The sequence below is a fragment of the Protopterus annectens genome, chromosome 10.part0, assembly GCF_019279795.1.
Source record: "Protopterus annectens isolate FY-2018-M chromosome 10.part0, PAN1.0, whole genome shotgun sequence".
Classification (NCBI taxonomy): domain Eukaryota; kingdom Metazoa; phylum Chordata; order Ceratodontiformes; family Protopteridae; genus Protopterus; species Protopterus annectens.
In genome coordinates this window covers 362,215,608-362,240,080 of record NC_056744.1, presented here as the reverse complement: position 1 = coordinate 362,240,080, position 24,473 = coordinate 362,215,608, and the positions used below count along the sequence as shown (strand labels likewise).

The 24,473-nt window shown below is 42.0% G+C and overlaps 1 protein-coding gene across 1 annotated transcript in view; it reads left to right on the top strand.

The window, feature by feature from the left end:
* Positions 1–24,473, top strand: part of KIFAP3 (kinesin associated protein 3) — a gene marked incomplete in the record, with an annotated part of 1,467,647 nt that overhangs the window by 424,819 nt on the left and 1,018,355 nt on the right. The window contains 1 exon segment of the mRNA XM_044085270.1: positions 18,481–18,643. Coding sequence (XP_043941205.1) covers positions 18,481–18,643 — 163 coding nt within the window.

Here is a 24,473-nt window from a genome sequence, read left to right as displayed (position 1 = left end):
GCCTCTACCATCTCGGCTCATTACAACACTGAGCCCACCTCTCTTCTCTCACCCTCTCATCAAACAGTTCCTGAGAGGGGCCAACAATTTAAGGCCACCAAGGAGAGCATCCACCCCGGCTTGGGACCTTAACTTTGTACTGGAAAAGCTCACGCTCCCCCCATTTGAACCTGCAGCATTAGCAGAGTTAAAAATTCCTCTCTTGGAAAACACCCTTGCTTCTGACCATCACTTCAGCTAGAAGACTGCCTGAGTTACAAGCGCTTATGGCTGTGGAAACCTTCATTATTTTTCATGCTGATGAGGTCTCCCTCAGAACTAACCCTACTTTTATGCCTAAATTGCTGTCCAGTGTAGCTCTCAACCAATCTATTCATTTGCCAACCTTCTTTTCCAATCCTCAAAATCAAGAGGAAAGGATCTTGCACTCTTTAGACGTGCACAGACAGCTCAGATTCTACCTTGACAGGACTAAGCCCTTCAGAAAATCTGACCAGCTACTACTCAGCTTTGCACCTGGGGCAGAGGGCAAGGCCATATCTAAACAAACTATTTACAAATGGATAGCACACTGTATCCATTTCTGTTACAAACACCATGGAAAACCAACCCCTCAGGGGGTCAGAACACATTCCACCAGGGCAACCTCTACCTCCACAGCATTTTTCAGGGGAGTCCCTACCAGGGACATTTTGGAAGCTGTTACCTGGAGTTCTTTTCATACCTTCACCAAGCATTACCACCTGCCTCTCTTTTTCAAATCCAGGGCAGGCTTTGCAACCGCAGTCCTGCTGGGTATACTAGCCAGCCCCAACTCTTCTTGACTGCCTCCACCCATTCTTCAGCTTTGGAAATCAACCCATGTGTGATGACTGCAACAGTGAAACATGAAGAACATAGTACAGTTGTGTGCACTTACCATAAATGTAGATGTATTCACTGGTGCAGTCCTGGTTTCCCACCCTCCAGCCCCCATCTCTCTCTCTCTCTCTCTATATATATATATATATATATATATATATATATATATATATATATATATATATATATACTTACAGGACCATTGGTATTTACTTTTTACTGGTGGTGTTTTTTCCACCATAACTTAGATCCCTATTTGGGGGCTCCTGACATTTGGGGCAAGAAAAACTGGTGTAATGGCATCGGCTGCCTATTTTTATACCCCTGAAGACCTTACGTCAGTCCTGAGCGACAGCAACTGATGCAGAAATACTAAGTCTCTAGTATTCGGGCTGACTGAGGGCTACCTGTAGGCAGATAACCCAAGTGTGATGACTGCAACAGTGAATACACTCGAACATCTACATTTATGGTAAGTGTACACAACTGTACTTTGTATGTACAGTCCAGAAGCAAGGCAGGATTTGGGAGTGCAACATGCAGGGCCTCTTTTAAGAAGTGCCATTTTCAGGACATGTCTGTGTGCCTTCCTCCTCTCAGAATAAGTACTGCTTTGATTGACTTCTCGTGGATCAAGAATTGCAGCTACATTTGTGTTGGTATAGTTTGTAAGGTATAATGTTTGCAACTGAGATTGTACCACTATGATTTATTTTCATTTATATAAATGTAAGATTGTCTGTCATACATGATAATTTAATAAAGATGTTTCTTGTAAAAAAAAAATATGAATAATATGGTGCAGTTGTGAGTACACTGATCAGAAAAGTAGGTTTTTTGGTATCGCACGAACTCCCACTTCTGCCCCCCTTCAGGAGGATAGTTGCTGCAAAAGGACAGATATGTGGGTAATGTGTGAGATGGGAGAGAGGAGAGGTAAAAATAGAAAGTGATACAGTACCCAGCACAACTTCTGCAGAATCATCTGACGTAAGAAGACCATTCACAGCAGGTTTTGTGCCATCTTATAGCAAAAGAAGGCCAAATGAGAGGAGAATGTTTCTTTCACAAAGCATAAAGATGTCCCTTCTTTCTTGCTAAAAAAAGAACAAAAGATAGTGTTGGCTGATTATCTTTTATGTAGAACAGAGATGTGCTTTCCTGTGTTGGGAGTAGCCATACCATTCCATTTATAGAATTGTGTAAGTTGGACCAGACAGACACAGACATCCACCTTTGGCTGATTCCATTTGGTGAGTAATACTATTGCAACAGTGATTCTATCCAAACATTTAGTGTTATTGTGAGTATGTTTCCACGGCTGCTTTATTTCATGTCAGAAATTATAGATCTGATGTTGTCAGTCTTCATTCATTCTTGACAGATGGGTTCGGTTCCGACCTCTCGGAACCGGCTCGGCCATTATACATAGCTCGCACCAGCCAAAAACTCTCAAGCTAAGGCTCTACCCACAAAACCCCTCTTCCATTACCTCAGATCTGATTTGCTGCACCGAAAATTGGACGCATCAGCCGATTCTGTCAGCTAAGTGCTTTAATTTTTCTACTTTATTATTGTCTTCCTAGCGATTTTTACTAAAAAGCTCTCTGTATTTCTCCTTGGATAGTTCTCTGTTCCTTTGGCGAGTGTGTGACTGTTTTCTGCTGTTTCTACCCACCCCCTTTTTACCTAACTGTATTATTACTTACCATTGTTGGTAACAGGCCTTCCCTTCCTTTCCTTTCTTACTGTTGGTCGTCTTTAGATACCATTGTTGGCATTGTTTTTCCTTTTTATTCTATATACCCCTTGGATATTTCTACAGTAAAAAAAAAAAAAAAAAAAAAAAAACTCCTTTCCTTCTATTTCTCCTTTTTCTACCTGTGTGACATGAGTGTGTGTGTGCGAGTTGAATTCAGTGTAGCAGAAAAACAAAAGGAGACATCCGGCTTCAAACAGTGTCAGAACTGTGGCAGAAAGACGCCCAATTTAGATGGGCATCTTTCTTGCATGTACTGTTTAGTGCCCTTCATTTGGACATTACTTGTAAATTTTGTCAGGGCTTTAGTGCCTGTACTTTAGCAGACAGGCGTAATAAACTTATTTTAAAAGGCTTATTGAAATGTCCTTTCAGTGAAGCCCTATCTAAGGCTTAGACTTCAAAATCTCTGAAGCCAGATGTCAAGAAAAGAAGCTACTCTGTGCAAACCTCTCCTTTGGCACATGAAGTAAAGTTCCAAAAACTGCAGTTTCTGATGGTCTCCTCTTTACCGAAAGCTAAAGTACCAAAAGTGACAGAATCATCACCTTCGGCACCGACAGTGGCTCAGTCTATATCGGTGCCAATGGTCATTGAACCAGTTCAGACCTCTTTGGCACTGACTACTGTTTCAGTGCCTGCAATCTGTTTGGCAACAACAGTTTCTGCACCACCATCACTTTGTTCTCATTCGGTTCCTGCTTCCCCTTCTGCACAACAGTCTATAGTGCCAAAAGTCTATCCAGTAATAATTCCCAGGACTAGATATTCCCCTTCAGTAGACCCATTCTTGGGTCAACTTCCCAGCCTTTTTCTGGATAGGCCCGAGTCCCCTTTGGGAATGTCAATCTGTTCCTCCAGGAGTCTCTCCGAATTGGACATAGTTAGATTGGTGGACCAGCTTTTGGCAGCCAGGGGTCTCTCCCGCACCTTCACAGACCTCTTTCCAGGCCAGAGCCAAGGCGTACTCTCCAAGGACTCTACCAGTTTATCCTCCTTCAACCTCTTTTCAAGATTTGGAGTCCTCAACTTCAATGCTCCCAGTACCAACTACCTCGGTACCGACAGTGGACCTCACCTCAGAACCGGAGTCATCTCTGTGAACTTCAGCTCCTTCTAAGGGACATCTAAGGCAGCAGGTACAGGCTTTGTCATAAGGTGACATGCCTTGATGCGTTTGTGTGACTTCGTGGAACCCTTCAAGTTTTCCTTTGTCAATGCTCTAATTGACACATCCTCTTTGTTTAGCCCAAAAGTTAGACACGCTAGCCAGGTGTGAGAAGGATGGAAAGACCCTTTCTGCCATGGTCATTCATTTTTCTACTTCTCAGCGATCCTACTCTAGGAATCAATGGAGTGGGAAAATGTGGTTCAAAACATCCCAAGGGCCTTTTCTTGACACGTGGTGAGTACTCCCCCTGGGGCAAACTCTTCTGGAAGACGTCCTCCCTGTGGCGGAGGGGGTCCGCATAACTAGGCCTCCAGAGATTCCTTTTCTGGACAATTCTACCAGTGCTCCTGAATGGAGGCCCGATTGCTTACCTCTGGAAGCAGTCAGGTGAAGATTTTCACTGCACCAATCTGCCTGGCTAAAGATAACTTCAGATACCTGGGTGCAGAAAATTATTACCAGAGGTTATCACATCTCATTCAGTCTTCTCCAAGACTTCAAAAACATATCCCTGATGTTCCACCCAGCCAGAGGGATCTGGCAGCAGTAGAAATCCAAAAGCTGCTTCTAAAATAGTCATCCAAGAAGTCCCACCAGATCAAAGCGGATTAGGATTAATACTCGAGATTCTTTTAGTGCCAAAAAAAGACAAGGGACTGGAGACCAATTTTGGATCTCACAGGGGACTGGAGACCTATTCTGGATCTCAGCCTGTTGAACAAATTTGTACAGCAGACAAAATTCCAGATGATCATGGTTCAGTCTATCCTTCCCTTTCTGGAGAAGGACGATTGGATGTGCTGGATAGATCTTCAGGATGTGTATTACCACATGAAGATGGACAAGCGCTCCAGAAGATATCTCCACTTCCAGCTAGGAGCCAGTCATTACCAGTTTTGAGCACTGCCTTTCTGTCTCATCACAGCCCCCAGGGGGTTCACCAAATGCACAGCAGTTGTAGCAGCTCACTTGAGACTGCGAGGATTCTGAGTGTTTTCATATCTAGATGACTAGCACCTCACCGCCCCCTTCAACTACCTACTGCTCGACACAACAGACTTTGTGCTACACCTCACAGAGACTCTAGACATTTCCATAAACAATGAGAAATCACAGTTGACTCCTGCACAAGATCTAGAGTTCATAGGAGCAAGACTCAACATGATTTCCTGTGTAGCCTCCCTTCCTGTGTACAGGCTGATGAAGCTCAAGTCACAAGTTCAAGCGATCATGTCCCAAAACAAAGTTCTACTCACCTGGTACAACAAACTCTGGGGTCCATGGCTGCAACTATAACCTTTGTACCCCTAGCATCATATCACATGAAGCTGCTTCAATGGCTGTGGTTGTCACAATTTTCGATTCTGACACATCCAATGTCCCATCCAATCTTGATAACAAATCGCTGCAATAAAGATTTGTCTTGGTGGATGAAGCCAGAAGAAAATCTGTGGGGTCTCTCCTTTTCTCCCCCTTCGCCCAAAGCCATAGTGACTACAGACACTTTCCAAATCAGGTGGGGAAGGCATTATCTGGGGAAGACTGTCCAAGGGGGTCCCTATTAAATTATCAAACGTTTCAAAGTTCGAATGTCATATGGTTGACACCATATGATTGAACTTTGAAAAGTTCGAAGGTGAAAGGCAACGGCTCCATACGCACAGAATGGGAAAACATCCCTTTTCTGCACTGAAGTGCGGTCTTGGAGTTGGTATATTTAAGTAGGGGAGGTGTGGGGGATGCAGGGAGGCTTGCCCTCCTGCTCAAAGTGTTAAGGTATGTTTTTTTTTTTTTTTTTTTTTTTATGTTTTTATTATATATTTGAAGATTCAAGTTTCGCTCATATGTTGTTAAACATATGAGGTTCGAAATTTTGAAGCGTTGAATATATAATATAGACCCGTCCAAGGCAGTTGGTCAGCTTAATAGGCCAGTATGCATATCAGCATCCTGGAGTTAAGGACAGTGCTTTTAGTGTTGCAAGTGTTCCAGTCTGTCCTTCCTTCAGGGACAATTGCAATCCAATCAGACAACATGTCGGTAGTCTGGTATATCAACAAACAATGAGGAACCAGATCCTACCCTCTATGTCAGGAAGCCCAAAGGATTTGGCAATGGGCTAATGGGCAACCACTTTCTGGTAGCAGTACATATCCCAGGGAAATCCAACGTGATTGCGGACAAGTTGAACAGATACATCCTGATGCCTCATGAGTGGTCTCTCAACCAGAACATAGCGATGAAGATTTTTCATCATTGGGGCTAGCCATGCTGCGATCTGTTTGCCTCCCCAATAAACAACAAATGCAGCAGCTCCTTTGCCCTCACCCACCCTCACGGGGAGTCCCTGAGAGATGCACGTCTCCTTGATTGGCCCCAGGACTTCTTTTTGCCTTTCCCCCTATTCCACTAATACCCCAGGTTTTGAGGAAAGCCCAAAGGTTGAGACGCAGTGTAATTCTCATTGCTCCCTGTTGGCCCTGTCAAGTCTGGTTCCCCTTTCTTTGGCCTCATGTGGTTCACTGCCCTTGGATTCCGGATCCCGACTCTGGACGCATCATCTCACCCTCAGGGCTTGGTGCATCCTAATCTCCAGAACTTCAAGCTGACAGCTTGGTATCTCAATTTCTAGTAATTGCCAGGCAGAATAGCTTATCCTCTTTGGTACAAAGGATTCTTCTGGCTTCCCATAAACCATCTATCAGAAAGCTTTACCAAAGCAAATGGAAAAGATTTTTGATTTGGGCCTGTTCCAACAACATAGACCCTTTCTCAGCATCAGTGGACAAGGTCCTAGAATATTTAGCCACCCTTTTTTAATCGAGAGCCTCTGTTTCCACAGTTAGAGTCCATTTAGCCGCTATTTCCAATTTTATTGATGGACTTAATGAATATTCCCTGATGTCTCATCGTTTGTGCAAGATTTTTCTTAAAGGTGCTTTACATTTAAACTCCCATTAAAAGACCCAGTAGCACCATGGGATTTGACCTTAGTCTTACAAACCCTAGTTCATCAGCAATTTGAGCCAGCAGCTACTTGAGACCTCAAGTTTTTGTCTTGGAAAACCCTCTTCCTGGTAGCTATCACATTAGCCAGGATAATTTCTGAATTGCAAGCTTTATGTATAAAGCATCCTTGCATCTTCTTTCACAAGGAGAGTGTGTTGTTAAGAACCAACCCGACTTTCCTCCCTAAAGTAGTGTCAGAATCTAATATTAATCAGTCCATATACTTGCCAGTCTTCTTTCCAAATTTTTCAAATAAGGGTGAATACTGTTTTCACCTGCTGAACATCCATAGACAATTATGTTTTTACCTGGGCAGAATAAAATCATCTAGAAAATCGGACCAGTTATTTATATCCTTTTCAGGACCCGGATTGGGTAAACGGGCATCAAAAGTTACCTTATCAAGATGGCTTATAGATTGTATTACAATTGTTTACAACCAGAATAAACTCAAACTACCTGCTCTAGTTAGAGTACATTCCAATAGATTTGTTTCCACTTCAGGTGCCTTTCATTCCAAAGCCTCAGTGGAAGACATATGTTCAGCTGCTACATGGGCTACTCCTCATACCGTTATCACTCATTACAAATTAAATATGGTCTCCAGGGGAAGAGCATCCTTTGGCTCTATGGTACTCAGGAATATCCTTCCTTAGGGCCACCCAGGACCTAAAATAGCTGCAGACTCTGTCCCATCTGTCAAGAATGAGTGAAGATTAACTACATCAGATAAAGAACTTATGTCCTTACCATAACGTTCCATCTGTGTTGTTGATCTTCATTCATTCTTGACATCCCACCCACCTTCCTCCTCCAACAGGTTGTTGGAGTATCTGACCTAGTCCTGGGATGCTACAGGTTTTTTCCTTAGACAGGGCTTCTGCATTTTCTCTACAAACTCAATCTGAGGTAGTGGAAGAGGGGTATTGTGGGTAGAGCCTTGAGAGTTTTTGGCTGGCGCGAGCTAAGTATAACGACTGAGTCAGTTCCGAGAGTTTGGAACCGAACCCATCTGTCAAGAATGAATGAAGACTGACAACACAGATGGAATGTTATGGTAAGGACATAACTTTATTTAAAAAAAAACAGAGGTAGATGGATCATTTGTTGGCTTATCTGAAGCATTTAAACATTCATTCTCTTTCTGTAGAGAAATTACAGAAAAATAGTTGCTTGCTACTTTGTTTTGTTACTGTACTGTATACAACTCTGTGTAGTCTTTATTCTATCTATATATTTTTTTGTCTTGCATCATAGTACTCAGATTTTGGCTGAGAAGGGTCTGTTGACCAGTCCATTTACTTAGTTATCAAACTGAAATAAAGTGTGTGTGTGTGTGTGTGTGTGTGTGTGTGTGTGTGTGTGTGTGTGTGTGTGTGTGTGTGTGTGTGTGTGTGTGTGTGTGTGTGTGTTGATATATATCTTGTAAATGTATATATATTCTAAGTCTGTAGTTTAGGTACCTGTTTAAGCCTTATTCATGGTTTCTCCAGAGACTGTTTTTAGTCTTACTTTTTCTTATCTTCAGGGTTTTTCATTTAGCTAATTTTATACATTTTGTAGGCTTCATTGGTGAATCATTTGTAGGTCCACCGTATTAATAGTTAATTTCTGTGACAAAACCTGGTTGTATTTATTAATAATTCCATGTATTATTTCATATTACATCACACTGTACTAGAGAAATTTAAATGTTTTCATTTATGCTTCAAGCTTCTAGTTAGCTACTGTCTTAATTGAGGGTTATTTCACATATTTAGTTTTGTATTATATGATGATACTTAGTGGAAAAGCTTTAGCATCTCTGGTATCCATCTGAAAGTAATGAGGATCACAGAATGTCTTCTCCTCTGAATCCAGTTAGGAATCTGAAGGCCTGAAGACCATTGTCTCTCTGTTGATCGTCATCCCCTACTTGACCCTTCTATGGTGAGACTTTGAGGGTAATGAGATCCAACATGGACTGGCATGACTTTCCTCCCCCCTTTCCTCAGAAATGCCTTCTTCCCTTTTATAACAACAGTTAATATGAATGCTTTCCTGAGATCCTGGCGGTACCTTGTCACTACTTTTTTTTTTACTTCTTACAATCGCTTCCCCATCATAGGTTCCACACACGCTGGTGGTGGTGCTGTCTTGTCAGTAGACGAAGAGTCAAAATCTCTTAACGGATATGCTAAGAGATTGCACTTGTCGGACACATGGGTGCTGAGGGTCCTCTTCTTGTCTTTCCTTTACTAGTTCCAGGCCTCCATGATGGGGTTGGTGCTGCAGAGGCTTTGAAGATCTTATTCTATCTTATGCTTCGTCTTTGGAGATAGGTCTCCATTTGTTTCACCGCAGAGTTTGCTGTGCTGATGTTTCAACCAGAGTCACAGGCTTAGACGTGCCTCTGCAATTAGTGTGACTAAGGTTGTCCTCCATGAAGGAGGATCTCAGAAGCAATGTGATGCTCAGTTCAGTGGGAGAGTGCTCTTTGGTCAGGGCTGTCAAGACCTTGTCTATAACCTATTGAAGAGGAAACACACCCTCATCGTCTTTTCTTAGTATTAGTGAACATAAACCTGATAGAGCCAGTCTTCTTAACTCTTCTCCTAGCTCTCTTCCTACCTTCCAATTTCAACCCACTGCAACATATTATATCTGTAAACTCATTCTAAAACTTAAGCCTTGTACTCTTTCTGCTGACCAGATCCCAGCCGAATACCTGCAAAAAGCAGCTAAAGAAGTGGCTTACCCGATATCCATCCTGATTACTAGAACTACTAACGAGGGAAGCATCCCTAACATCTGGAAAATCTCTCATATTATCCCCCTACACAAAGGTGGCAACTCAAATGAATACTCTATCGACCTATAGCCCTACTATCCCCCTTAGCAGAAATAATGGAAAAATGTATTCACCATCAGCTTCTAAACCATTTAATTCAACATAACATACTTGCTGAAAGCCAACATGGCTTTAGGCCATTCCACAGTACTACTACTGCCCTCTTATCTTTTACTGATACCATAAACAAAAACCGCAATAACAATGTTCTCTCCCTCTCTATTTATTGATCTCTCAAAACCATTTGATATGGTAAACCACTCTCTCCTTATAAATATTCTGAAATCACTCTCTCTTGACACTTTGGCTGTACAATGGTTTACTTCTTACCTCAGCAATAGGCAACAGACTGTGCGCTCGGAGAATAAACTATCATCCCACCTTCCAGTCTCACTTGGTGTCCCTCAGGGCTCCATCCTAGGCCCTCTCTTATTCTCAATATTTATCAATGATCTCTACCTAGCTATTCCTCAGGCAACGTGCATACAGTACGCAGATGATTCAACTTTAATCTGTGCAGCTGAATCTTCATCCGAACTACAATCCCTAACTCAGAAAATATTTAACATAGTTGAGACCTGGTTCCTAAAACGTTGCCTCCTCTTGAATCCCAAAAAACAAAGCTCCTTCTCTTTACACCTACCCGTAAATCCATGCCTTTAGATTTCTCTGTTATTTCTAACAATGGCACCCTCATATCTCCTGATTCTACCACCAAACTCCTAGGAATAACTATAGACAGTTACCTAAGCTTTAATAACCATAGTAATAACACTATAAAAACAGTCAACAGAAAAATGGGCTCCCTATACCGGATCAAATATTTTCTCACTCCAACAGCCAGAACTACTATTGCCCATTCTTATCTAATGTCAACACTCCTCTATGCCTCACCAATCTGCACCAACCTATCCAAGAAGAATCTTCTTAAACTTGCTACATCTTACAATAACATTGCCAGATTTGCTACTTGCAATCACTTTAGAACTCACCACTGCCAGAATCTAAAACAACTAGGATGGCTTGAACTGCAAAATCAGCTGTATTTTAACCAACTAACTACTGCTCATAAGATCCTCAACCAGCCCAACAACACTCCTATACTTTCAAACCTCATTACTCCGTATAAAAATCTTAATACCTTACGCTCTGCTAACAAACTTCTACTTAGTATTAGTAAGTCTAACAACATGGCAGGAAACTCTCTTTTCTCAAACACAACTGGGAAATACTGGAATCTTCTACCTAGTGATCTTACATCACTTCCTTCCCTACCTCATTTCAAACAAAAACTCAAAATATACCTTAGAACACACTGGCTATGCCCTTGCACTAACCCTGACTAACCCACTGCCTCTATGACTAAGTTTCTCCTAACTCCTCTCTAATTATAACTTAATGCTCTTTCTCCAAACTTTAGAAGAATAGCAAACCCGCATGCAGTTATGATCTACCTCACATGGATATCTTGTTCAATATGTTATCAATACTCTTATGCAACCATTCTCAGGAACTGTAAACCTGAAAGTCTCATCTACCTCATGTGAATATTCTTGTTCCATTTTGTAAATATTTGTTTTGCAATATACTGTAAAATGTTTTGTATCTATTGCTATGTTAACTGGATTGTAACCTTACAAACACTGTTTTTGTATTTGTAACCTTATACATATTGTTATAATGTATCTGTCTTGGAGCTTTTCTCCCCGGGCCTCTACTGAAAATGGACATATATCCAGTTGGACTAGCCTGGTCAACAAATGTAAAATAAAATAAAATAAATAAATAAATCTGCAATATTCAACATTTTAATGTCATAAATATTCAGTACTGCAACTCTTCAGTGATGCCATCTAGGACTTAATGCTGAGAGAGCACACACATATACAGTAATCTAGTCTTTCACCATCATATGAATATGGTAGTGAGGAAATCATTGTATGTTGTGCAACTTTAAAACAAAGGTATGGCATCTAGGTCCATGGAGGTCATTGTTTCACTCTATTCGGCATTCATCAGATCTGTCATTGAGTACAATGTCCCCTTTGGTATGTAACTAACCAGGTACAATAGGTTCCTCACTAAAAGAATACAGGGCGTAAGTAACTCATCCTGTGCAGACTGTACCAAAGCTCTAGCCCTGTGTTCTCTCTCTTACAGGCTATTGATGGGAGTTCTGTGCCTGGCATATACAGTGCATTGTCAGACCTCACCGTGATGTACCTTCATTTCCACAAAACAAACAGCACCAGAATTACGCATTCTACAGACTTAAACCTTACCTGTGATATAAATAAGACCTGCTGGAGAGACCGGTATTTATCCCAGAGACTACTACTACTCCTGGATCAGGCTCCCTGTCCATGTGAAGCAGAGTTCCTCCCCAACCCAATTCAGGTGTAACTTGGACAACTGTATAGGGAACAGGAAATTCATCTTGGCTTTGGCCCCTTTGTCTCTAATGGACACAGGCAGCCTGTAAAAAGTTCATCTCCCAGGTCCCTGCTTATAAATGTTATCTCTTCCAGGCCCATGCTTACACTTAAGAAGGGTACCAGAACTAGTCATAAATTTGGGATACATGGCTGGGCTTAAAAAAGATCCCAGTGGCTATTAGCGTAGTACACACCAATGAACCTTTGAGAGCATGCTGTATCCATATGACTTATTCCAGGGAGCTACTCATTTTCCTTTTACGTTCTTCCCTTTAAGCAGAACCTCATTTCTGTACAGTACACTAAATGGCCATGTTTCTTTTTGTACTTTATGAAGTGATAGTCCGACTGCCCTGTTCATATACATCCACAGTTCTAGTTTAACAGTACCACACATTCTGTAACACTGTATCTTGGCCATTATTGTTAAATTTTTAACCAAAACATCCATCTTACATAGACTGCATGCTCAAACAAAGTAATAAAGTATGGCTTTTTGCCTTCTTTTGTTGGCTTTAACTAATTTTCTTGCGCATCTCTATTTATTCTGATTTTCCTGTTAACTGTCATGGTAGATTACTTGAATTAATGTTGTCGTTTTTTATATTCTGAATGAACACTAGTGTTAATGTGTCATTAGGGAAGGACCTTCACTTAGTGGGAGACCCATGAACCTTGTTTTCAGTCTAACAAGCACACTTTGCTGTGGCTCCCTATAGAAATGTTGGCACTTGAAATGCAGAATGCAGACAAGCAAAAAAAAAGGGTGACCGAAAACCCAGAGAAAAATCAGATCTCGCCCATTCAGTGTCCGTGTTTCAAGACTCGCTGTAGGGGGTCTCAACACATTTCAAATGGTTACTCATTGCTCTGCTACTTGCTGTACTATGTCTGTATTTTAGGTTTAACAAGCTGCACACTAATATTTTTCAATCACACTGGAATTTTTTTTAAATGCATTTCATAGCCACTGGGGAAGAAATAATAGGTTCATAGGTAGATACTAGGCTATTGGCCCAAGGGCCTAAGTAAGCCTAGCTAACACGGTTCTCTGGTTTATGCCACCCAAGAAAGTTATTTTCCTGTGCCTCTGTCGAGCAGAGCCACCGAAGTGATCCCCGGGGTGTACTTCCTCTTTTCCATCCACTCATCAAGATTTTTCTTGAAGAGTGCTAATGAGGAACTTTGGTTGACATAGATGGGTAGCTTGTTCCAGAGTATGGGAAGTCTCTGGGACAGGAATTTATCCTTCCAACATGTCCTGTTTATTGTGGCGACAAGGTTTAGGTCCCTAGAGCGTGTAACTCAGAGGGATTGGAATTTCTTTAGGTATAGCATGTCCAATAGCTCTGGGTTTGACATAGCTTTACATGTTAGGCAGAGATCACCTCGGAGTAGGCAATATGCTACGGAGTAAAGCTGGAGTTTTTTGAGACGGTCAATGTAGGTCATCTGTTTGAGACCAGTAATCCTCTTTGTGAGGTACTTCTGTGGCCGTTCCAGCTGCTGCAGATGTCTTGAGGTACATTCCAAAAGGGGCGTTGTACTTTATAATGGGTCTAATGAGTGTCGAGTAGAGGGGAACAATGACCTCTTTTTTTCCTAGATGAGAACCCTTTTGTGATGAGGTGTGCCATGTAGAAGGATTTCCTGACTACTGTGGTGATGTTATTATCAAATGAGAGACTACTGTCCCCCTGGGTCCCCAGGTCTCTTATCACACATTCGGTGTTAAGTAGACTGCCGCCTATGTGGTAGTTCATGGGTACAGAGTTTTTACCAAAGGGGATGATAGTGCACTTTTTGGCATTGAACTTGAGGCCATGGCTCTGACACCAGGCATCTGTCTCAGCGAGGCCCTTCTGTAGGATGTCCACATCATTTGGGGACTCAACTATGGCTCCTAGTTTGCAGTCATGTGCGAACTTCATTAGCCAAAGGTCTTCTGTGTTAGCCTGTACTTCAGAGAAGTCGATACCAAACAGGAGAGGTCCCAGGACTTAACCCTGTGGTACTCCACTTGTCACTTGTTTGAAGTCAGATGTGGCGTCTGCAACTTTTACAGTGAGGTTCTGTCAGTGAGCCAGTTGCCCATGTTGTGACGTAGGGATTTATACCTAGTTTAGTGAGTTTAGCTATAATTCCAGAATGGAGGATGGTGTTGAAAGCCTTGGCGAGGTCAAAATAGTCTGTGTGAACCACCTTACCCATGTCTACAGCTTTGGTGACTGCCTCAAAGAAGTCGATTAGGTTCAGGAGGCATGATCTGCCTTTCACAAACCTGAACTGGGTGGGGTCCAGAGTTTGGAGGTTACCAGTATCTTTGTTTATGAGTTCCATGATGATACATTCCATGGCCTTACAGACCAGGCTCGTCAGGCTAATAGGGCGATAGTTCACGGGATCAGTGGTGGCTCCGCCTTTGTGGAGGGGGATAACTGTTGCTGTGTGCTATTCAGTGGGCAGAAAGCCTGATGTGAGACTATGATTGAACATGGTGCTTAGGTGGGGAGCCACTTTGTTCTGAAGTTCATGTAAAATGCAGCCTGGGATGTTGTCCGGTCCCATGGATGCTGTGTTTTTGGCTTTAGAGAGTGCAGCTTTTACCTGCGTAGTTGTGATTACAGGGACTCTGCATTCTTCCTGTATAGATATGGACCCTTTAGGGGGGTGAGAGGGGGGGTAAAGTTAGCACTGAACCTATCTGCCAGGACGTTGCCAATATCAGTTGGTTCTGTAATTTTCATGCTGTTGTGCTGTAACTCAGCGCAGATCTGGGCGTTGCCATTGAGATTCTTGACATAGCTATAGAATGCTTTGTGGTTGTCCCTAGAATCAGTGGCGATTTTGTTTTCGTAACTAGGATCTTGTAAGGGATCTCAGCTTCTTACTGAGGCTGACCAGGGAGCTCCCCCACTCATGGGATTTTACTCTCTTTTGCTACAGTTTCTTCCTTCTGTTGTAGTTTATGTACTCTCATACTCTCATTCTCCTATTCTTTGCCCAAATTTGTGTTAAATCACTGTATCCAGTATCATTAACTTATTAACCCCCAATGAAGGGCTGCTGTTAGTCTGAAAGCCTGAGTAGATGTATTGTAAAAGTTGTACTGGTCAAATAAAAGGTATCAAAGCACCTCTGTATTTTTTATTTTTTTTTTCTTCTTAGTGGACCCAACACAGTGTTTCTGCTTTTTTCCTGTCACATTCTCCAGGGTTGTAACAAGGAGACCAGTATCCCTCAAAGACTATGACTTTGTGGAGGTTGCGTATTGTTTTCATTTTTATGTAGGTTTCTTCAGACTGAGTAGCACTGAAGTAAAGTCAAGTGATAGTGATTTGACGTTTCACTTCCATGTTATTTTTGTACGGGTTTGGCAATGTACAATTTAGATTCTTTTTTTGTATTGTCACTGTACTAGACTGAGATAGACTGAGAAAAAATGCGCTTGTAAACTCTTTTGTGAAATGCTGTGACTGAACTGTAATATATATATATATATATATATATATATATATATATAAACACACATATACATGCAGCCTTCTTCTTTCAAGAGGAGTGTGAATGTTCCCATGACTAAAGTTCACAGATTACTGTTTAGCACATTAAATTTTGTGCCACCTCCAAAGCAATTAGCAAAAACAAAGTATTGGAAAACCGAACTGTCCACAAAAAAGGCTTAACAAACTCTGTCCAGTCATTAACCTCATTGTGTGAACTCTCTGGAGGATAGAATCAGTGGGTGACCTACCGCTACCTTCTCCAGCTTCATTCTCTGACATTGGCTTGAAATACAGTTTACAATTATTTCCTTATTACAGATAAAAGAACTCACTTGTCATGCTAATTGCAGTACTTTTTTCATGAATAACATTTGTTGGGAGATTCATAAAATTGGTTAGCTCAAACTGCAATAGAGTATTATAAACATAACTAAGTGATCCTTTTGCTTGGCTAACATCTGTACAAACTCCCTCCTCTAGAAACATATTCTTCCATTGCAGCAAAGCTCACCACAAAATCCTCATATAACCTAAGAACTCATTTGTGCACTGGCTACGCTCTCTGTCTCCCCTTATCTTCTTTCTTTTGCAAGTAGTAGCTGACTTCTAGAATGACCCTGTGCACAGTTCTGTAAAACATACTACATCCCAGTCATCGCACAGTTTCAATTATAGCACCTAAACTATGGGATTCCCTCTCTGCATTTGAAATATGTGTTGTAGCCTCCACAGGCTTAGACCACCATTTAAAAGGCATCCCTTCAAAGAAGCCCATTGTAAATATATAGCTAATTGTATGAGTCTTATCCCTCCCACACTTTAACAGCCTCAACTCCATGTTGTTCTGCTCAGGATGGCCAAATCATTGGCTTTTATTGCTGTAAATACTATGCATATACAGTCTGATTATTTTCTCTTTATGAATCACATGCAAGACCTTCTAGCTCCAACTGCTGTTTTTGTTTGCCTTGTTAGTACTGTATAATTTATAGTTCTCTTTACTAGGCGAAGGTGTTTCAGAACTGATTTTTGCTGAACTGCTTATTGCCTGTACTCATTTGTATAAAAAACAGTCTCTGATAGTAATCACCTGAGCTGTGCCTAAAGTTGGCCCACTGAATCCATGCACTGCCTCTGCAAACAAACTTAAATGTTAAATGGACAGATGTCTCATTCCATGAAGTCTGCTAACCAGGGCTTGCCACTTACTTGGCAGTGTATGGTGAAAGAGGTGCATTACTTTTTGAAGCTGCCACAGTGCTTTCACTACATGTTTAGTAAACTAAACCTTTGACTTAGTGATTTAGAGTAGTAATAGTCCCTGATCTTTATGTATGTTCACAATCATTTTTGAAGAGAAACTGTAATTGTTTTACCAAAATGTCCCTGCCAAAACCTTAAAAAAACTGCAGTGGCTGCTCCTCAGATAACCCTGACAGAAAACCTAGCAAGTTATAAAGAGAATGTATGTTACAAGTGCATGTAATTGTTGAGAGTAATGGATAAGTGACAATAAGCAGACATATAAGAGCAAGTTCCTCAGAAGACTGACGCCAGTCCAAAGACCAGATCTTCATTTCCATCGGTCAGTAAACCATGTTGCCATTGCTGCTACCATTCCCTGTATTTATCCAGATAAGTGTCCAATTGGGGGGTCTCCTTTTCTTTACAAAAGATCTGTTATTGTTAGCTAAGAGAGGGAAGTGTGACTGTGGTGTGGTAAACCAATACCTTATACATACCTACAACTCCCAGTGTCTGTTCTGTTTAGGGGCCGAACACAATTACAGAAATTGCAGTATCTGCCAGTCTTTCATCCCAAAAATGCTTCATTACTAGACTTTCCTCCTAAAGTACTTGCTTAGAGACTCAATGTCTGAAGTGCCTTGTCCAAACCAAGATGGTGGAATCCTCTGTTTCGGACGTCTTGCTTGCTCCAAAAAGGAAGATTTTTACTGAAAAGAATATTGCAGGCTTTGTAAAGATTTGAAATTATCTCAATAAACATGGTCAAAATGCAGGGACAGGTAGCATTAAAAATGGGACAGGGGTGGGGAATATGCCCTGAGGTTTGCTGCATCACTGAAGTTTTATGTATGCTTTTTACCACTGCACCTGCAGACCGTCTGTCCTCCCCCTATCAGTCATGCACATTCGTTCCCTAGCCTAAGTATTCTCCATTGAGGATGACAGTTGACCAAAGGAGTCTGTCATACAGTCAGTCTCAGCAATATTCTGTGCCTTCACTGGCATCCTGGTAATGCTGATGTATTTTTCAGATCTAACCCTTCCCTTGGGCAAGGGGTATAGACAACCCATGTCACCACAGGGACCACAATGACCTCCCCATTGTGGATGCATGCCACCGAACACTCATGTTGAAGACTACTGCCAGTGTAGCTTGGTCACCAGAAGCTCACTCTTAGGTCCAGCTCTTGCAGTGCCACTCTTCCTGTGAGGGATTGTTGCACTGGACAGCCACAGAGTGCTGCCTCCCTCTCCCCCTGAATGGGTAGTGTCATCCCCCATGTAAGCCATTAATTGATCGTGGGTCCCCTGATTAGTAGTAAAGACTATATCCTTCTGAGATACTAGCGATGACTCACTATCAAATTTAGCAGGCAGGCCACATATTTTCTTCTTTTGATGTGTTCATTTATTTGTATGCAGAAGCAGATCTGAAGGACAGTAATTTCCTCAGTATCCCCTAATCAAGCTTTCTTCCTTCACTCTGTTTCATTCAATATGTGGTCCTAAATATTTGGTATTTAAAGGTTCAGATTTTGTATGCTGAATGTGTTTTGCGGTTAGGTGGCTTTCATTGCGTAGGCAGGCATGAGTTTGTTTTTATGTGAGTGAACACTGTTGTTACATTATGCTTTTTATATTTATCCTGTTTTCTATTACAGGCAGAAATGAATATTGTTGAGAAACTAGCTAAGCTCGTACCCTGTGAACATGAAGATCTGCTAAACATTGTTCTTCGACTTCTGCTGAACCTCTCATTTGACACTGGGCTACGAAACAAGATGGTGCAAGTGGGACTTCTGCCGAAGCTCACAGCTCTCATGAGTCTGTATCATGTTTTGTGCACTAGAAAATCATTTAATTACTTTTGTTGTAGTCCTTTCAAAGTAATTTGCAAATATTTAGTTTTAAACTGTTTTCCATTTTGCTTGATGGATAGTTTTCTCCTTAATGGGTAACTTTAATTTGGAAATGAATACACAGCTTCTTTGTATTTGTTCTACGGATCTATTGATTGTTAAGTTTTGCTATTATTTCATTCAATTTTTTTCCCTCTTAGTATTGGTTTAATTGTCAAGAGAGCATTACTTCTGATTCAGTACCAAGACAACCTTTGAACCTATCATTCTTGGATCCTTTTGAGACAAGACCTGGACCACATAGTTAAGGATAAATGTGTATACTATAATATGTTATGTATGGGTCCCTTCAGAAACTCGAACTCCATATGGTTGAGACCATATGTTGGAGTTTTTGAAAACTCAAGGCTTTTGAATGGAGATCATGGTACAGCGAGGATCAGGAAATTTACCCTTTTCCTCACTGTAGTGCAGTCTCGGAGTTGGTATATGTAATATGTAATTTGCGTGGGTTGCAGGGGGGCTTGCCCCCTGTAAAAACATGGAAAAGTAGATATTTTTTCGAGTTTCTGAAAAGTTGATCTGACATAGACCCGTTTTTTTTTGTGTGTGTGTGTATATATATATATATATATATATATATATATGTGTGTGTGTGTGTATGTGTGTGTATATATATATATATATATATATATATATATATATATATATATATATATATATATATATATATATATACACATGTATATACACTTATATATATAGGTTCATAGGTTCATACTAGGCTATCTGCCCGAGGGCATTTACAAGCCTAGCCCATAGTTTTGTGGCTTACGCCACCCCTTTAGTATGGGGAACTATACCCATTATTTTGCTGTGCCTCTGTTGAGCAGTGACACTGAGGTAATCCCTGGGGTATATCTGCGATCTCCCATCCATTGGTCAAGATTTCTCTTGAACAAGGCCAGCGAGGTGCTCTGCCTCACATATACCGGGATTTTATTCCACAGCATAGGAGTCTTTGGGTGATGAATCTATCCCTCCAGCACGTCCTATTAATAGCCGTGTCGAGGTTTAAGTCTCCGCCCTTGTGGCTCTGACGGATCTAGATTTTTTAGGTGAAGCATATTCATCAAATCTGGGTTTGACATGGCCTTGTATGTTAGGCAAAGGTCACCTCTGAGCAAGCGGTGCGACTGAATAGAGCTGGAGTTCTTTCAGTCGGGCAGCATAGGACAGATGTTTGAGACCCTTTATCCTTTTGGTGAGGAACTTTTGTGGCCTCTCCAGCTGCTGCAAGTGTCGGGTCAGATACATTCGAATGGGGCATTGTACTCAATCATTGGTCTGATGAGTGATGAGTATAGGGAGACTATGACCTCCCTTGATCTAGATGAGAATCCCTTCATGATAAGGTGGGCAATGTAGAAGGTCTTCCTAACTACTTTAGCTACATGGGTGTCGAATGACAGACTACTATCAACCTGGGTCCCCAGGTCCCTGATAACTTCTTCTGTGCTCAGTGGATTGCCACCTATTTGGTAGCTAGGGGTAACCTTGTTTTTCCCGAAGGGTATGACTATGCATTTTTGGCATTTAACTTTAGGCCATGGCTCTGGCACCAGTTATCCGCTTCTGTGAGACCCTTCTGAAGGATATCTGTGTCAGATGTGTTTTCTACTATGGCCCAGTTTGCAGTCATCTGCAAACTTTGTCAGCCATAACCCTCCTGTGTTTGCTTGTACTTCAGAAAAGTAGATGCCAAACAAGAGTGGGCCCAGGACTGAGCCCTGTGGTACACCACTTGTGACAGGCTTTGAGTCTGACATGGCGCCAGCAACTCTGACCCTGTGGGTTCTGTCACTCAGCCAGTTTGCAACCCATCTTGTGATGTATGGGTTAACATTTAAGCTGATGAGTTTTTCAATGATACCCGAGTGGGGTATTGTATCGAAGGCCTTCGCCAGATCGAGGTAGGCTGTATGGACTGCCTTTCCTCATCAATGGCTTTGGTGACTGTTTCAAAAGTCAACCAAGTTTAGAAGGCATGATCTGCCTTTGACAAAGCCAAACTGGGATGGATCCAAAGTCTGCAAATTCCCTATGTCTTTATTTGTGAGGTCCATTATGATCCTCTCCATGGCTTTGCAGATAAGGCTTGTCAAGCTAATGGGCGGTAATTTCCAGGGTCGGTGGAGGCACCGCCTTTGTGAAGTGGGACCACAGTTGCAGTGCGCCACTCCTGGAGTGCGTATCCAGAGGTAAGACTATGATTAAACAGCTGTCCTAGCTGTGGGTTTAATTCCTCGTTGAGTTCGTGGAGCACACAGCCGGGGACACCATCAGGTCCCATGGATGCTGTGTTTTTGCTTTGGAGAGAGCAGTTCTCACTTGGGCGTTGGAGATGTTTGGGGGGCTGCAATCGCTTGGTATAGATATCTCTCCTTTTTGGGGGGGGGAGAAGTTTGCACTGAACCTGTCAGCCAGTATGTTGGCAATGTCTGTAGGATCAGTAATCTTCACATAATTTTGAACTAGTTCTGAGCATATCTGGGAGTTTCCTCCCAGGTTTCTAACATAGCTAAAGAAGGCCTTATGATTGTCTTTTGAGTCTTTAGCTATTTTTCTCTCAAAATTTGCTTTGGATGATTTTATGAGAGCTCTTAGTTTTTTACTTATAGTGATCAAGGGTGTCTTACCTTTTAAGGATTTTGCTCTATCTTGTAGTAGCTTCCTCCTTTTGTTGTAGAGTTTGTTTATGGCTGGGGTCCACCAGACTTGACGCTTGCCTTTGGTACAAAGAGTCTTTGTTTTGCTTGGGATTGCCTTATCCATGCAGTCCTGCAGGTGCTGGTAGAAGGCATTTGTAAGTGATTCAGCGGCTTGAGTACTTTTTCCGCTCGGGGGCCTTAAAGGAGACCACACTAGTCTTTAGAAGTGTGAAGTCGGCTTCGAAGTTCTTTACTGTGGTCTTTTTATTTCAGGTGGGGTGGGATGAGGACCTCCAGCGAGATTAGTTTGTGATCTGATCTCACCAGTGAGGGGTATACTTCGGTGTTGAACATTGTGCTCCCATGTTCGTGATGATGAGATCAAGTATGTTTTCTCCTCTTGTGGGGATGGTGACTAGTTGTTCCATGGCATTTGAGTTTATGAATTCCAGGAACTTTTGGGCTAGGGTGTTTGGGCTTGAGTAGTGTTCCCAGTCTATATTAGGGTAATTGAAGTCACCTAGTATGATGGTGTTTGGTGATACATTTATCCCTCTAGTGTTTTCAGGAAGGCCATGTGAGGTTCCTGAGTTTGTGAGGGTGGCCTGTAACATGCTACAATTTGCAGAGCAGTCTTGCCTATGGTTAATTGCACCTGGATGGTCTCCGATGCATCGTGCGTTGCCACCAGTCTTGAGGTGTGGGTGTCTTTGATGAATATGGATACCCCCTCCTTTCTTGGTATTGTCCGGATTTTGGGGCGGACGCATGATAAGAGGTAAAACCTGATAGTGCTGGGGTGCTCTCAGGAGCCTTGAACCAGGTTTCTGTCACTGCACAGACATCGATGTTCTCCATACTGAGAAGGGCCTCGAGTGCGTGCATTTTGAGATTTAGACTTCTGGCATTGAGCAGCATTACCCTTAGTTTTTTCCTTTTTGTGTTCTAGGGTGGTAGGTTTAGAATTTGAGCCTTGCCTAAAAAGGCACTATGGGGGTGGCAAGAGCCTTTGCCAATATCCGGAATCCCAAGGGTGACAGGTGCAAGCCGTCCCTTGCAAAGCAGCGTGGCTTGTCCAGCATGTCATCCCAGGCAGACAGACATTGGATCCCCTTTGAATGACACCAGAGTTTAAGCCAATTGTTAAAGCTGATCATCTTATCTCTGTATTGTGGCATCATTCTTGGTGAAGGTAGGATACTGCTCAAGGTCAGGGTCATACCTGCCTGGGCTACATAATCAGAGAGCTCCTCAATGTCTCTTTTCATGTAGTCCAAGGAGGTGCGTCTCAGGTCGTTTACACCAGCGTGGACAATGACTGAGTCGTATTTGTACCTGCTGTTGAGAGACCTGAGTGCTTGCGTTATGTGGCGGATTCTAGCCCGACAGGCAGCTTACTGTGACCTTCTCCTTACTCAGTCTGGTGAGCGGGCGTCAGTGTGTCTGACTATGGAGTCACCAATGACTAGTGTGTCTGGCATTGTGTTTGGCCTTAAGGGCTGTGACTGTTTGACACTCTGACTGTGAGGTCTATGTGTTGCAGGTGTTGTGTTCTGAGGTGGTGGTTGTTTGGGTGTCTGCTTTGGTGGCCTCTGCTGTTTTGGTAGATTTTTGATCAGAGCCGAGTATGTCTTTGTGTGTTTATGTGTATGATTTGAGGTTGTGATGGTACTATGTGAGACTGGGTCTATAGTGTGTGTGGTAACCTTCTCCTCCTGACTGGTCTTGCCAGTCCTATGTTGAGAGAGCTCAGCCTCCAGTTTGGCCGTATAGTTGCATCTCGCATGTATTTGTGTTTTGTGGGAGGAGGAGAGGGTTGTCTGTGTACATGAGGCAATTGTAACATTGCCTCAATATTCCCAGGTTCACCAGCTGAGCAGGAGAGGACACTAGCAACTGATCCCTCGACATGCTAGAAGGACTAGACAAAAACTTTAAAAGAGATTCCGGGGATGTGGTTGACCGAGGAATGGGGGTTTGCCTTTTTGGGGTGCTATCTATAAGAGTGCCGTATCAAGGTAATAAGTACTGTAGGAGCAAGTACTAGGTTTAACAGATAGAGAAAAGTCTACTTGGAGTCAAGTAGAGATGATCTTTTAGGTATTAGAGAAAGTGCTAGTAACAGGGATGCTTAAAGGTAAGATTGAAAAGAATGCACTCTGCAGTGTGCACTAGAGAAGTTAGATATGAAAGTAGGTAACTTGAGTTTTACCTGTTTAAAAAGTTAAGGTTTAGTGGAGAGTTACTATTTTTAAAACAGCAAGATGGACTGAAAGGGGTGGTTACTTTTGTATTTTGGTACTATGAAATACTGTAGGATGGCCAATAAATTTAAATAATTGAAGGGGTGGGATTTCAAAAGTGATGGTTTTGTGATTACTCACATAAGCCAGTGAAAGTAGAGAGAAATGAGATATATGGTCAGATTAACATAAGAGGCGGGCAACTAGAAAGACAGTGGTATTTAACAAGACAACTTAAATGGGTGGGAGGGAGGGAGGGAAAAATTCTGCCTGACTCAGAACAGAGAGAGCTGTGGTCTCTTTTGAAGTTGTAATATGCTGTTAAAACAGAATGCAAGTAAAACACAAGGTAAAGAAAACAAACTACAGTATTCAAAATATAGAAAGGCAATACAGAAATACAAAAAATAACAGCAAACTAACCTTTCCTTCACAGCAAAGTGTAGCAGAGTCTGGATGAGCCTTTCTGGTAAATACACATATGTATATACACACACATACATATATATATATATATATATATATGTCAATATATGAAATCCCAGGCCAACCATTCCCAACTCCGGACTTTGGTCACCTGCCCCTTTCACCTCTATCTAGGATAAAAGGGTATCTAAAACTATTTGTAAACAAATTGGAGATGGTCATTCAGGACAAGTGAGTCCTGAGCATTTTGAGACAGGGCTACAGTCTACAGTTTCAAAGCAAAGTTTGGTGGTATTCTCTGCATAAAAAAAAGAAAAAAAAATATAGGTGACCATGCCCCTCCCTCTCAAGTGTCCCCTAAACCAAGGACTGGTAGAATACCCCCACTTAGGTGTCTACTAAACCAGGAAGTGAT